At 34.4% G+C, this 15,012-nt stretch overlaps 1 protein-coding gene across 2 annotated transcripts in view; it reads left to right on the top strand.

Moving 5' to 3' along the window:
- Nucleotides 1-14,799, top strand: part of DCN (decorin) — a 36,929-nt gene extending 22,130 nt beyond the window's left edge. The window contains exons 4-8 of one of the 2 annotated variants that reach the window (XM_052639559.1): nucleotides 481-694; nucleotides 1,499-1,612; nucleotides 5,915-6,008; nucleotides 9,838-9,976; nucleotides 13,909-14,799. In XM_052639559.1, the coding sequence (XP_052495519.1) occupies nucleotides 481-694; nucleotides 1,499-1,612; nucleotides 5,915-6,008; nucleotides 9,838-9,976; nucleotides 13,909-14,103 (756 nt within the window). In that variant the 3' untranslated portion in view covers nucleotides 14,104-14,799. The remainder of the gene's footprint in view (nucleotides 1-480; nucleotides 695-1,498; nucleotides 1,613-5,914; nucleotides 6,009-9,837; nucleotides 9,977-13,908) is intronic. The other variant, XM_052639558.1, reaches the window with a different exon arrangement.
- Nucleotides 14,800-15,012: the final 213 nt, after the last annotated feature.

Below are 15,012 nucleotides of genomic sequence, written 5' to 3'. Positions count from 1 at the left end.
GGAAAATGATTATATTAAATTCCGTGAGGCTGCGAGATAATTTTACTCTCTTGCATTGTTGGTGATGGTATAAATTAGTGCCACCATTTTGTAGTGGATTCCATGACAACAGCCAGTGAAGATAGACGAAGAGGTTGAAAAGCTGACTGGAGAATGGAGGTCTGTGGCACTGGATTCTTTCCAGGTCACTCTAGCAATTTCAATATTTTGGAGCATTTATTGTTTAAAAATTAAATAGCTATATCTCTCTATGTATAATCCACTTTTTATCAAATTTCTCTCCCCTTTTCTCCTGAAGTTCAGGTTCTCATGTGCTGTTCAAGTAATCAGATCAGTTTAATTTTTTTCCAATTTCTTCTAATTTTGCAGATTTCTCTGTGAGTCCCATAAATGGAATGAAATTACACACTTGCTTGACATACATATTTTATGAGTGGAAGGTTGTGGAATTAAGATGTTGCTTTTGTTCACTATCTACAGACACTGATTCTCATCAACAACAAAATTAGCAAAATCAGCCCTGGGGCATTTGCTCCTCTGGTGAAATTGGAACGACTTTATCTTTCCAAGAATCAGCTGAAGGAATTGCCAGAGAAAATGCCCAAAACTCTTCAGGAGCTGCGTGTCCATGAGAACGAGATCACCAAAGTGCGAAAGTCTGTGTTCAATGGATTGAACCAGATGATCGTCGTAGGTACAGATATTCTTATAGCTCTAAAACCAGGATTCAGGGTTCACCTTAAGAGATTACAAGTAAGCTTTAGCTACAGGAAGGTAAATTAGCTAGAATTTACAGCTCTTAAAGCATGTAGAAATAACAGTCACTGGGCCAGGAGAAATGGGTATTGAATCTGTGCCTTACAAAAATTTTATTCTTGAACTTGAGGATCTGAAAATGTAGGAAGTCTCTAGGGCTGATGCTTCACTACCTACTGCAGGCCCAAGATGCAGGATGTAATTAAGCTGTGCTTAATTAGAGATATTTGGAGAATACCTTTACATTGTGGGAATTTATTCTAGTCTGAACATCTATAAATCATTGCTTTAAATAATTGTGTTCTAATGCTTTTCTCTATATGAGATAAAATATTTGTCATATTATAATTGGCTTACAAAAAGCTGGATTCATATTATTTAACAATATTTTAATATATCTAAATAATTGCCCCATAACAAGTGTGATTTATAAACACTAACTTTTGTTGATTTCTAGGCAAACCTGTGTATGGACCATAAATAATTTTGTTGTTATATTGTTTTTCATATTATTACTTTTTCCTAAATCATTTTTGTTGTTGTTATTGTTTTTGGTTATATTAATAACAGAAACTTTTACCACATTTTGCCATCCCTTTGAGACACAAGCCCTTTAATTTCTCTTTCATATTTTCAGTCAAGTTGTTATTGATTCAAATTTTTTCTTGTTGAGCAGACACCGCTCTGGCTTGCAATTTCCTCAGGTTGTCCTCTAAAAGTTTTGCACTTATTGCATTTATAGAACTTGGCACCAACCCACTGAAGAGCTCAGGCATTGAAAATGGAGCCTTTCAGGGAATGAAGAAGCTCTCCTACATCCGCATTGCTGACACTAATATAACTACCATCCCTCAAGGTGATGAAAATTCTTTTTTTAATATATATTTTGTTCATTTGATTTTTTAAAATTAATTTATTTATTTTAATTGGAAGCTAATTATTTTACAATATTTTAGTGGTTTTTGCCACACATTGGCTTGAATCAGCCACGGGTCTTCAAAGCAATTTGAATATCCAAATCCAAAGGCTTTGACACTAAAAAAAGTATGTCTTGGAAAATTTGGATGGTGACTCAAATGGCCAACATTATTTCTAGTAAATTCTCTATCCCTTAAAGTGTTCCAGCAAAACTAGCTGGCCACTGGGCCATCCAGGCTGACTGTAAAGATGGCTAGACTCTTTCAGCTATAAAGATACTTATATCTAATGTAAGATACAAATTAACAGACAATGATTTTATATTATAGAATTGTGATGTCATAAAGAAAAAAATTATGGTTGTTTAAAAAATAGACTGCTTTTGTAGTACTTTGTTTTAAAAAATAATACCATGGAAAAACGTCTGAAATTGAGCCAATTTTTACTGAGTCTCTAATCCCTTAGGTAATTCCATTGCATTTTAGGACATTCTGGTCACTGCTCTCTGAATAACAGGATCCACAATGGTCATGCTGTAAGACTGGTGGTTACATGTTGTAAAGAGTGTGGATTTTGGAGTCTGCTTGAGTTCAGACTGTCACTAATTGGCTATGATCTTAGACAAGTTATTCAACACCTATGACACATTTGTAAAATCATAAAGTGGTAATAATATCAGTATCCACTTCATTGGATTGTTTTAAAATTAAATAAATGGAAAAATATCTGGCCTGTAAATAAGTAGTGGGTTATTGTTACCTTCTATTATTCATTAAAAATATTTTAAATACTCATTTAGCTTAGGCAAAGTATAAGCATGGAGAAAGGGCAGTGAATAGGATATAGACATGCCTTCAAGAAGCTTATTGCCTAGAGCAAAGCCGGCAAGTAAACAGCAATCATCACAGTCACAGGGATAAGCTCACATTCTAAGGTTTAGTCAGGAGAGGGTTTTAAGCCAACGAATCAGCAAAAATAAGTTTCTTTAATTTTCACATTTTTCTGGTCTCAGGTATTCATTTCAGTCACAAAAAACCTCCTCCGTACTCTCAAATTTTCTCCTCAATCTGGCCTTTCCCCAGTTTAGATGTCTTGTTCTTGAATTGATACAAAATATAGGTTCTTGCTCAAAGAAAACAGTTATCCTTTATTGTGCTTCTACTGAAATTTCAGGTCTAGAGAGTACTTAGTCCATAGGATGGTTCTTACTACCCCTTGCCCTCTCTATAGTATTTTTGCTACAAAGCGGTTTTGATACCCATTGATAGCAACTACTGGTATAGATGATAGATAGATGATAGATCAATAGACAGATGATAGACTGATAGATAGATGAAGGGAAATTGATTTATAGTTCACAAAGTACTTTCATATTGGGTCTCTGACTTGTTACATGGTAATAGGTAATTTTTACATCACCAGTGCAGGGATTTTATATTTGTAAATATATTTTAATTTACATTTACAATAGTACATTTTATTATATATATATATAATCTATAAAGCCTTAGAGCTGTAGGAGGTAAAGTAAAGTAGCTGGAATTTAAAGTCCAGGTATTTTTTATTACTTCATGCTACCAGATGACTTGCATTAAAGCACATTCTTTGATTTTGCTGTCCTTCTAATTACATCTCCTAAATATATCTCAATAACACATTTCATCACTTAGTGATCAGTTTTCCTTGATTTCTTATATCTATTTATTACTATGCTAGGGCTCTTTTCTCATCTTTTCTACTTGCTTTTATTTACTAAACTCTTAATAGTATTGAAATCATAATAACTCAGTTTTATTAAGCACTTATGCCAAATGCTTTTCATGAATTCTATAATATTATGCCAAATGCTTTTCTTGGCCTCTGTTATATGAATCTCAAAATGACCCTTTTAAGTAGTATTATCACACCTGTCTTATAATTGAGGAAAATAAATCTGAAAGGCATAAAGTAAATTGTGACCAAAGCCTCCAAGCTAGGCAGTGGCACAGCTGGGTTGTGCTGGGCTGATGCCATAACTCATGTGTTTGACCATTTCATTCTTCCTGTGCATATCTATACCTGTGTCATGTAAGAGTCTACCTTTCCTAGACTGGTGCCCTTATGCCTGAACGTAGCCTCTTTCCAGGAGTCTTAATTTCCACATGTTATCTCCGCTCAGAGTGACATCAAAAGGCAGTGGAGTAGAGTAGAGAGATTTTAAGTTCACACTGTGAAGTCAGACCTTCCTGGGTGAGAGGACTGACTCCTTCATTTAGTTATCCTGTGCCTTCAGGCTTATTATTCCACACTTCCAAAACCTCAGTTTTGCTACCTATAAAATGGTGGTATTAGTGACACCTCTCTGGTAGGATATTTGTGAGGATTAATAGATATAAATAAGACTTGTACATACACAGTATCTGGCCCAAAGTAAGCTCTCAGTGTATTTTATCTTAAAAATGGAAAAGGAAAAGAAAAAACAGTAACAGGTGTAGAATCTGTGGCTAAATGCTACGGTGGCAGAGGCTAATGATGTTTTTTATAAATTTTGATCTCTCTACCCTCCTATTGCAAACTTCTCTTTCACAGTGAAACTTACCATAACTTTCCTTTTGGGAAACTGATGTCCCCAAAGGGAAGACACTTAGACATGAGGTAGGAATGAGGGATGTGGTGATGATTGTTGTTCCAGAGACCCTACATTTCTAAAAGCAGCTTTTCATAGTGACAGGGAAGAGAGAATGCACCTTCACTGCTTTGCTATACAGTTACTTGCTTTATTTATGAGAGTATCTTAAAAATCCACATTTGCATATTCTGAGACTAAAGTGACTGAAATCCCTTAGTCCTTACTGACTGTGATTTCCTGACATTTAGTTGCAAGAATCACGCCATTGTTATTTCATTTTCTTCAGTGAAGAGCATGTTATTCTCTTTGGCCATGTGGGAACATACCACAGTCCCCACTTAGTAGCTAGATAACCTACAAAACGGGTAACTGTGAATCTCTGTTTCTTCATCAGTGAAACAGAATTAATGAAAAATAATTCATATATTGAAAAACCTTACATGAGCTAGGTTAGGAAAATGATAACCTCAGTGTTCAGCACATAACAGAGTTAGTAAAGCAGAAGTTCCTTTCTTTGGTATCTCCCACATAAATCATACTACTGTTGAGAAATTAATAGTCATTTTTGAATAAAATATGGAATAAACTTTTACATTAAATGGAATGTTTTGACTGAGTTCAGTGGGATGTAGTGAAAATTTCAAGCCAAACATAACCTGTGATTTTCCAATTTTATTCATTATAGACAAAGAACCAACCCTATCTGCTAAGCAGATGTTAGTTCTCCATGTAACCAATTTGCTATTTTCTTTGTAGTTGTTGCTGTTCTTGTAAATGGAACAATATGTAGTTTTAAAAACTGTATAAAAACATAATAGATCCTCAGATGGCAAGAGGGAATGAAAATATAGTATTTAAACTTTTATACTTACATTACTACATTTTTAGAGGTCACAGCCATTCATGAGGTACTATCCAGAGGTTTAGTTGATGCGTTGGATTTCAAATTATTTCCCCAGGTGCCCTACATATGGCAGGTCACTTGATTATAGGACTCTGTATTCCTCTTGTATAAAGAAATAGTCTTAATCTAAAAGGATCAAGTAAGCTCTTTCTACACATCATGTTCGGAAACATTTGATGTTTTTATGGAAAAATTTATTAAAAGTAAAGCCAGCACAGTATATAAGTGTTAGTTATTAATGAATCTCAGTAAGGAAATACATGATTAAGGTTGTTTATGGATTGAACTTATCCATAATTACTTATTTATACTTCAAATGCCAAAAGCTTCCTTTTAGAGTCATTATCCTTTGTCAATGGCAGTGTGAACCCATTAGCAAAGGTGTGAGAAACTAACGAGATTCAAAGTTTGACTTCACGTCTACAACTGTATTGACAGTGTCTAGGACAAAAATCTACTGCAGGATAATCTGCTACATAGCAAACGCAGTGTGTTAAAATCAGTTTAGGAGAAAAGTAGAAATGGCTTGTACTACTTCCGAAAACATGTATTATTGCCAAAGGGATGAAGGAAAAAGATGAAAAGCAAAACTGATGAATAAGATGCAAAGCAAATCCTTTGAAACTGAATGTCATTTGGAAAACTGATGACATGTGTCTGCACTGTCTTCATACATTCTCTAATTATATTTCTCTGCTAATTTAACCTCCTGTATTTCCATATTGCAGGTCTTCCTCCTTCCCTTACTGAATTACATCTCGATGGCAACAAAATCACCAAAGTTGATGCAGCTAGCCTGAAAGGACTGAATAATTTGGCTAAGTAATAACGTTATTTCATAATATTCTATCAGTGAAATGGATCAGTATATTAGTGCCTATACACTCGGAATTAGAAACATGATGATTGATTTTTTGCCTGTACCACAATTATTGTTTTTGTTACTAATAACCACAAACTTCAGCTTTGTCAAATTATTAAAAAAAAAAAAAAACTAATGAAATAGTGTACTTTCATAAGTCCACTAACATCAGCCTTATATTTTATGAATACCATACTGTTTTTAGATTAAGATATATCATATGTACCAAGTATTTGATTAAATCTGTATTCTCATTCAATATGTTCTAATTTGACTGTATCAAACTGAAGTCTAAGTAATTATAACATAGTATTCAGAATTTGAAAACATATTAAAATGAAAGCTACCAGGGCATGAAAATATTGGGCATCTTACTGCATGTATTAGAATACATATCATGTGATTTTCTAACTCCTGTTCTCTGAAGAATTTAAAATGTCTCTCTGAACAAATATACTCTCAAATTTTTTTCTGAGCCTTCTAAACTTTTTTTCCTTATAGATGATCATTAATGCCCATTCTGCTTTCTAACCTAATTTCAGTTTTTTTTTTAATATTTGTAATCTGGCGAAGCAGTAAAAAGAGAGAATTGGCAGACCTTTTCAACTGTCTTCACAAACAGTCTGCTCCTGATTCACATGTACTTGAATGTCCTTGCTGAGAAGCACAGTGTTATGCCAAATTGGCTCACTCCTTTTTTTGCACATAAATTTCATCATGGATAAATAAATACAAAGCGTATCATTTACCTTTGAGAAATACGTAAAAGCAGATGTCTATGTAATGCAGATTTCCCCTGTGTCTGTGGGTATCCCCCAGTGACCCAGGGGAGCGTGAGGGATGAAGGTGGTATATGCATGTGACTGTAGCTGCAATATATAACCCTGGTGCCTCAAATGATAAGAAACCCATTGTCTAAAGCAATTTTAATTAGTCTCTAATGGAGAAAATAATATTCAAAATAGTGTTACCTACCTTTCTATGTTGATTAAGCCTCTCTAGCTAGAGAGAAATATAGGAAAATAAGTTGCATTTCTCACTGTGTAGAAGTGTCTTTGAAAGAAAGTAAAGTTGCTCAGATCTGTCCGACTCTTTGCGACCCCATGGACTGTAGCCTACCAGGCTCCTCAGTCCATGGGATTTTCCAGGCAAGAATACTGGAGTGGGGTGCCATTTCCTTCTCCAGGGGATCTTCGCGACACCTCTCCAGGGGTTGAACCCAGGTCTCCCACATTGTGGGCAGACGCTTTACCGTCTGAGCTACCAGGGAAGCCTTGGATTATTAGTAGTAGTATTAGCAGGAGTATAAGTAGTAGGGATTGGCAATAGTATAAAATTCTAAATGTGGTAAATCATTCATAATATTGTGCCATTTTAGAAAAGTAAATTTATTTTGTACTGAAAGTGGTATGGAGACTTTATGATTCCACACTTTAAAATTAACATCACATACTTTTTATCAAACAGAAGCATAAAGAGCTAATAAACTTTGAAAAGGTCAATAGGAATGAAGATTTTTGTTTAAAAAGATTTTTAATTCCAGTCATTAAATAAGAGAAAATTGCCTCACTGGCCAGGCAAACTTTCTCAGTTCTTGAATTGATTAAATATATTTCTGTTTGGAATCAAGTTCAGAAAAATCTATCTCATAAATTATCAAATCCTTATGTTGTTTGCTCCTCCCTGATTCTGGAACATGAGAGGTACATTGGTGCTAAAAATCAAAACTGTGAAAAGGAGAAAAAAGCAGCCACTAATCTCAGAATATTATTGCAGGGCAAATATTCCAATTAGTTATTAGGAACAAGTAAGGCCAAAATCCTGTATGTCCCTATGCAAGAATATAAAGTGGTTTCTCAGGCAAACTGCCCGTTTCTTATTAAGCATATATAACCATATTCTCTCCTAATTTTCTTTGATGGAAAGAATCATGGTTTTTTAGCCACGTCTCCTCTGTCCTCACAAGCCTAGAACAAAAGTCTTTAACATAATAGGTTCTAAAAAACATTTGATGAGTGAATATAAATTGACCATTGAAAATGTAGTTTCCTTCGATTAAATTATTAGGAGTATTATATTTTAAGAAATGTATTAGTCCAAATGGGTATGGGACTTGGAGTGCTATAAGAACTAAGAGTCAAGATTCTGAAATAGAAAAGGAAAGACCAGAAACAGATGAAAGTGTAAGACTGAGGGAAAGACAAAATATTATGGGACAAGGTGCCAGGCTGATAATCAACAAGTAAGGCAAGCCACCTGTGTTATCAATAGCCTAAAGTCAGCACACTTTAATCTCAGTTATTTCAAATACCAAGTCATGATGAAAATTGGAAGACTTTGGTTACCTAAAGTGAAAGTCGTTCAGTTGTGTCCAGTTCTTTGCAGATCCCATGGACTATACAGTCCATGGAATTCTCCAGGCCAGAATAGTGGCGTGGATAGCAGTTCCCTTCTCCAGCGGATCTTCCCAATCCAGGGATAGAACCCAGGTCTCCTGCACTGCAGGCAGATTCTTTACCAGCTCAGCCATCAGGGAAGCCCTATATCAACATCTAAATCCCAAAAGGGCTCAAAAATCTCAACTCACTGAAGGCAAGCAGGAATCATTCTTCAAAAAGGGCCAAGTCTTTTTCACTAAATTTGAAGGACTTCAAGAGATTCTTATGCTTCCTCTCCCTTTGAGCTTTCTGGTTCTCTTCCACTACTTGGTTGCCTCATCTCTCTCTGCCCTTTAGGATTGACAGCACCTTGGTGCTGACAGATACTAATTCTGAGAATGTTGGGTCCAGTGATTCTGTCTTCAAGTCAGCGTCTTCTGAGTCTTGAATCTGATTGACTGTGAGGGAGGGCTTCTGTGGTGGCTCAGTGGTAAAGAATCTGCCTGCAAGGCAGGAGCCACGGGTTTGAACCCTGAGTCTTGAAGATCCCCTGGAGAAGGGCATGACAACCCACTCCAGTAGTTTCGCCTGGAGAGTCCCATAGACAGAAGAGCCTGGTGGGCTCCAGTCTATAGGGTCGCAGAGAGTCAAATATGACTGAAGTGACCTAGCACGCACTGTGAGGGAACATCAAAGCTGCAGACTCACACTTGCTAAACATTTAACGAAAAAAATACAACCCAGAACCTTGAGTGGCATTGTATGAGAAATGGAAGATGGGGCAAGATCAGGGTCAGAGATCAGGGCTCTAGGGCTCATAGCTCAGAGATCAGTGTCAAAAGCCAGGAATATTGTTACCAGGCATATTCTGACAGTAACAGATTGTCATTGATAGACTCTTTTAACCATATTTTCTGTTGAGCTTTCTGGCAGGTAGATTTGTTGACATTACAAACTTTCACTTTTTATTTACAACAAATAAATTTGTCCAATGCAAATACAATTGCTTGCTTTACAAAGTGACCCAGATAGTAATAGTGTCCCTTTCATTTTGCCTCAGTTGAGTAAACTGCATTCATGATACAATCAACTCTTGATCACATCAAGCTCTGGGTTAGTACCAGATATACAAGACAGTCACTCTTCTCAAAGCAAGACACACAAGTACACAGCCCCTTGAGTGTTACAAGAGGGTGACAACAGGGTGCTCTATGAGCACTCACTAGGGGCAGACTGTATCTGAGATGAAACCTTAAGAACAAATCGGCTCTATCCAAGCTCAGATAGTTTGGGGAAAATCACATTAGGCAGAGGTAATAGTACAAAAAGAAAACAACAAAAAAAAATGCCTTTCCTATTGTAAGAAGGCATCCATGTGCAGTGATCCATTCATTTCTGTTTTCTGTTGCAGGTTGGGACTGAGTTTCAACAGCATCTCTGCTGTTGACAATGGCTCTTTGGCCAACACTCCTCATTTGAGGGAACTTCATTTGAACAACAACAAGCTTGTCAAAGTGCCCGGTGGGCTGGCCGATCATAAGTACATCCAGGTAATATAAAACCACTAACTATTGTGAGGAATATCTAGAGAGCAAATCATCCCTACTGGGATGCCTGGAGGCAGGAAATTCTGCTTAGAAATGTTTTTGCAGAGAGATATTTTTAATGTTTCTACATGAATTTTCATTCTGGTTCTGTGAGATATATAGGTTTAAATTAGTATTAATTTTTTTTTAATTAGGACTACTACCTTGAACTTACTATATTACTTGCTTCCAGAATGTGATTTATTTTTTATGAAGCAGGGTAGTTTCAAGTCACAGATCAGTGTTACAAATACATAGTGTTTAGATATCATCTGTAGTCTATGGATATGAAATAAAATAGTAGTTTTAACTTTGAGTTTCAACAAACATCTTGTAGGTCAAAAGACAATGTTTACCTAGCTGTGTGACTGAATTAACTTCATATAAATTATCAGTTATCATATATTCTTAAAGATAAGAAGATATGGTTCAGTGGTTCACGATGCTAATAGAGCTTTACAGTTCATAAATCTGTAAATGTAAGTCATGCTTATTACTTTAAGTAGTCATAGTGATTTCATATATAACAATACAAGATTTCCATTGTTATCTTGAGGAAATTAAACAAACATGTTGTTTAAATTGTGTATTTTTAAAAGATTATATATATGAAAAGCTCAATATATAGTGTGTCTTACTGTGGTCACAGAGATAAAATTATCAAACATGCCATTTTGACATCTTTCTTGAATATCAGCAAGTTTCATGGACATTTACACAGGGCCCCACATTCAGAAGGACCTTGTTCTTCGTTCCCCATTTCCAGTTGGCATCTGTGCAGTCATATTACCTACATTTCTCGAGCCTCTTAGCGGTTTCACCTATTCTGCTCTTTTTTTCTATATCCGTATAGTCCAAATATTTTTAAATTATGTAATTATCCAACTATCACCATAATATAGTTTTAGAATATTTTGATTACCTCCCAAATAGGCCTCTTACATATTTATTTCTAGTTGTTCTCAATCTCGTCCTCAGGCACAGGGAATCATTAATCTGGTTTCTCTATATATGTTTCTTTTCTAGACATTTCTAAATGTAATCATACAAGGTGTGGCTTTTGTGGTTGGCTTCTTTCACTTATCAGAGTAATTTTAAGTCATCCATATCACAGCATGTGTCAGTAATTCAATCATTTTTATTGATGAATTGCACATCATTGTATGGATATACCACATTTTATTTTGCTAGTACTATACCTTTTGATAACTGTAACTTCTGATTATGTTTAGAAATGAGAAATGAAGTTCCTCTAACCTTGGTCTTATTTTTCAAAATTTTGGCTGTTCTTGTTTCTTTGCATTCCATTCAAATTTTAGGGCTGGCTTGTTCATTTCTTCTCAAATTGATTGCTAGGGCTTCAATAGGAATTGTGTTGAATCTACAGATGATTCAGGAAAGAATTTTTCTTGCAATAACTTTGAGTCTTCAAATGCACAAACATGGCATAGCTCTCTATTTTGTCTTTATTTTCTCACAGCAATATTTTGGCATTTTTAGTATGCAAGTTTTACATTTTATTAAGTTTATTTCTAAATTTTGTGTATTTTTGGTGCTGTTATGGATAGTTTCCTTTAATTTTATTTTTGAATCTTTTTGTTAGTAGAAATTCAGTTGATTTTTGTGCATCTATCTTCTGTCTTAGTGCTAGTGTCCTGTGCTAAAATTATTTTTAGTTGTAGTACTTTTAATACATTCCTTTGGATAGTCTACATTCAGGATCTTATAATTTGTAAATAAAGAGAATTTTAATTATTCTTTCTCATCTGAATTTTTAAAATTTCTTTTCTTGCTTCACTGCATTGGCTAGAATCTATGGTACAATGTTGGTAGAAGTGATGGAATTAGACATCTTTGAACACGGGTACATGTGACCTCCAATTAAAAAAAACAGAAATTAGACATCTTTGTTTTATCCCTATTTTACAAGGGCAATCAACCTTTTGTCATTAGGCATGATGCTAGCTATAGGTCTTTTGTACATGTTCTTAATCAAGTTAAAAATATTTCCTTTGATTTTTAGTTTACTGAAAATTTTTATCATAAATGTGTGTTTTTTCCCAATGTTTTCTCTTTCTGTTGAGATGATTATGTGATTTTTGCTTTTATTCCTTTAATATGCTATATTAACTTAATTGATTTCCAGTTAAATAAATTTAAATCCTTGAGAAAAATCATGTTTGGTTTTGACCATGGTGAAGTCTTTTTTTTAAAAATGTTGTGATATATAATTTCCTAATATTTTGTTAATTTTCTGTCTATATTCATATGTGATATTTTGACTATAGCTTTCTTTTTTGTGATTTTTGTTTAGCTATAAGAAAATATTGACCTCATATAATGAGTTGGAAATTTAATTTCCTTTTTACACAGACTAACACTTGCTTTATGTCTTGATATTCCCTTCTCTTATTCTAACTATTATCCATAGACTCTCACCAAGCACCTCTCCTTTCTTTTTAATTATTGTTAAGCAATGGAGACTGTCAAATGACAACAAGAAATTTTCAAAGTTTGAGAATCACGTGCACACATACACACACACACACAAACCTTATAGATACTGTTTTGATATTAATATCCCTTGTTTCTGTTTTTGTAAGACATCTATTGTTCTCTTCATAAACCTTTTCTTAATCAAGATTCTTCACCAGGATATGAATATAAATATTCTGGTGGGTGGAACAATATTTCAAGTCAGTTATTCATAAGGAAGGACCTCATAGATTTCATAGCTTGCTTAAGAAATTATTGCTTTACCATTATATTTTAGCCTTGGTTTACGGTCAATCACTTCTATTCTTCAGAATTCACATATAAATAATTTGAGTAAAAACTCATTTTCAAACTTCTTTTTAAGTCTGATATTTAGTTTTGCTTAAAAAAAATCTATGAACAAATTGCCATTGTCTTAAACATAATCATAAAATATATTTCAGAAAAATTTTCTAATGAACTATAATGTTATATTCATTGAATAGAACTTATAACATAGAATACATTTTTGTTAAAAATTTCTAGGTCTGCTTATTCCAAATATGGTGACATTCAAGTATTTCTTAGAGTTTGTGATTTTTAATTCTGATTCTAATACTCTATACCCTCTCATACTTTACTATATTACTTCCTTATTTTAGGTAATTCTTTAAATAGTCTATAATTTTATCTTTGCCCTGAAGATATTCCATGTGGACACAATTTATGAAATAACCATGAAATCATTCATTTATTCATTCAACACATATTTATTGAACATCTACTCTGTTCTAGCATGAGCTGAGAGTAGAAGGATGGCCAGATCAAGTAGGATGTGTCATTGTGAGAACTTTATATTTTACTCTGCATGAGATGGGAAGCTGCTGGGGTACTGAGGCAGGATGATGTAACTTGCTTACTTTTTAAAATAATAGTTGGAAGGAAGGAAAGTAAGAAGGTAGAAAAGAGAAAGAAAGAACAGACTTCAAGAAGGAAAAAGAGGAAACAGGAAGATCAGAGCAGCTTGAATAATTTAAAAGGAGATAATAGTGGCTTTGCATGAGGTTGTAGGAGTAGATATGGGGAGAAGAACTGGATTACACGTCTTTTTTTTAAGGTTACACTAGCAGGATTTGTTGATGGTAGGGCAAAAAGCGTAAGACAGGGAGAGTCAAGGATAATGACAATGTTTTTAGCCTGAGTCATCTGGAAAGACTGAAATGCCATATACTGAGATGAGGAAGACTAAGGAAGGGAAAAACAAGATTAAAAAGGGAGAGAGAGAAATCAAACATTTGGTTTGATTAGTATTAAGATATTTAAACTGAGGGATGAGCATGCTAAAAAAGAAGTAAGTGTTTACCTGTACGGTCTCCGTATATTTAGAGAAAAATAACCACGTGCCATTATTTGGGTTGCAGGTTGTCTACCTTCACAACAACAATATCTCTGCAATCGGCTCTAACGACTTCTGCCCACCCGGATACAACACCAAAAAGGCTTCTTATTCAGGAGTGAGCCTTTTCAGCAACCCAGTCCAGTACTGGGAGATCCAGCCATCCACCTTCCGATGTGTCTACGTGCGCGCTGCTGTTCAGCTTGGAAACTACAAGTAGCTCCCAAGAAAACCCTCATTTTTATAACCTGGCAAAATCCCATTAATGTCATTGCTCGGAAAAAAAAAAAAAAACAAACAAAAAAAAAGAAAGAAAATTAGATACTGGAAATCTATCTGCAATGTGGATGTTTTTCCCACATGACTTATTATGCATAAAGCCAAATATGCAGTTTAATAATTGCCTACAATAAAGAAATATTTTGCCTGCCATTTTCAGAATCCTTTTTTGAAGCTTATTATTGATGTTAACTGAGCTATTGCAGATATTCTCTTTTACTAAATGTAAAATTTGGAGTAAACAATTTTAGTAGAGCATTTAATTTCCAGAAAGAATCAAATAAAGGTGGTATCAATCTTCTGTAACTCACGGCGGGGGATTAGCTCCGTTGACATAGTCTAGCAATGTATTCATCCCCATTAGTATTGATAAAGCCTCATTTGAGTGTGTGAATTCAATCCAGGCTATGTAAAATTTTTGCTAATGTCATTGTTTTGAAAAAAAATAAATTCACAAGTACATTTAAAATTACTATTGTATAAAGGCGTAATTTTAAATCTTCCCTAAACTCAATCTGCTGAAGAGAATAGACATTGCTTTCTTGATAAAAACAGCACATCTTTTTAAGTTCTCAGATTTGTATTCTACCCCTGTCCTTTGATGTTTGTATATTATAACTTACTTAATCTATATTCAGTGTTAAGCTGATAAGGCACAAAACTGACTTTTTCTTATTGGTCTAAAAAAAGAATATTTTCAGTTACTGGATACTAAATCGGTTTTAAAACTTTATGTATAATCAATCTGCTCACATAAACATTTCTGTCCTTACTAGATGTATTAGAAATATTTCGTGCATTTAGCTAAACCTTCGGTTTTATAAATTCTTTTGTGTAGAATTTAAAAATA

This window comes from Budorcas taxicolor, chromosome 5 (genome assembly GCF_023091745.1).
Source record: "Budorcas taxicolor isolate Tak-1 chromosome 5, Takin1.1, whole genome shotgun sequence".
NCBI classification, from domain to species: domain Eukaryota; kingdom Metazoa; phylum Chordata; class Mammalia; order Artiodactyla; family Bovidae; genus Budorcas; species Budorcas taxicolor.
This window is presented reverse-complemented; position numbering and strand designations above follow the sequence as displayed.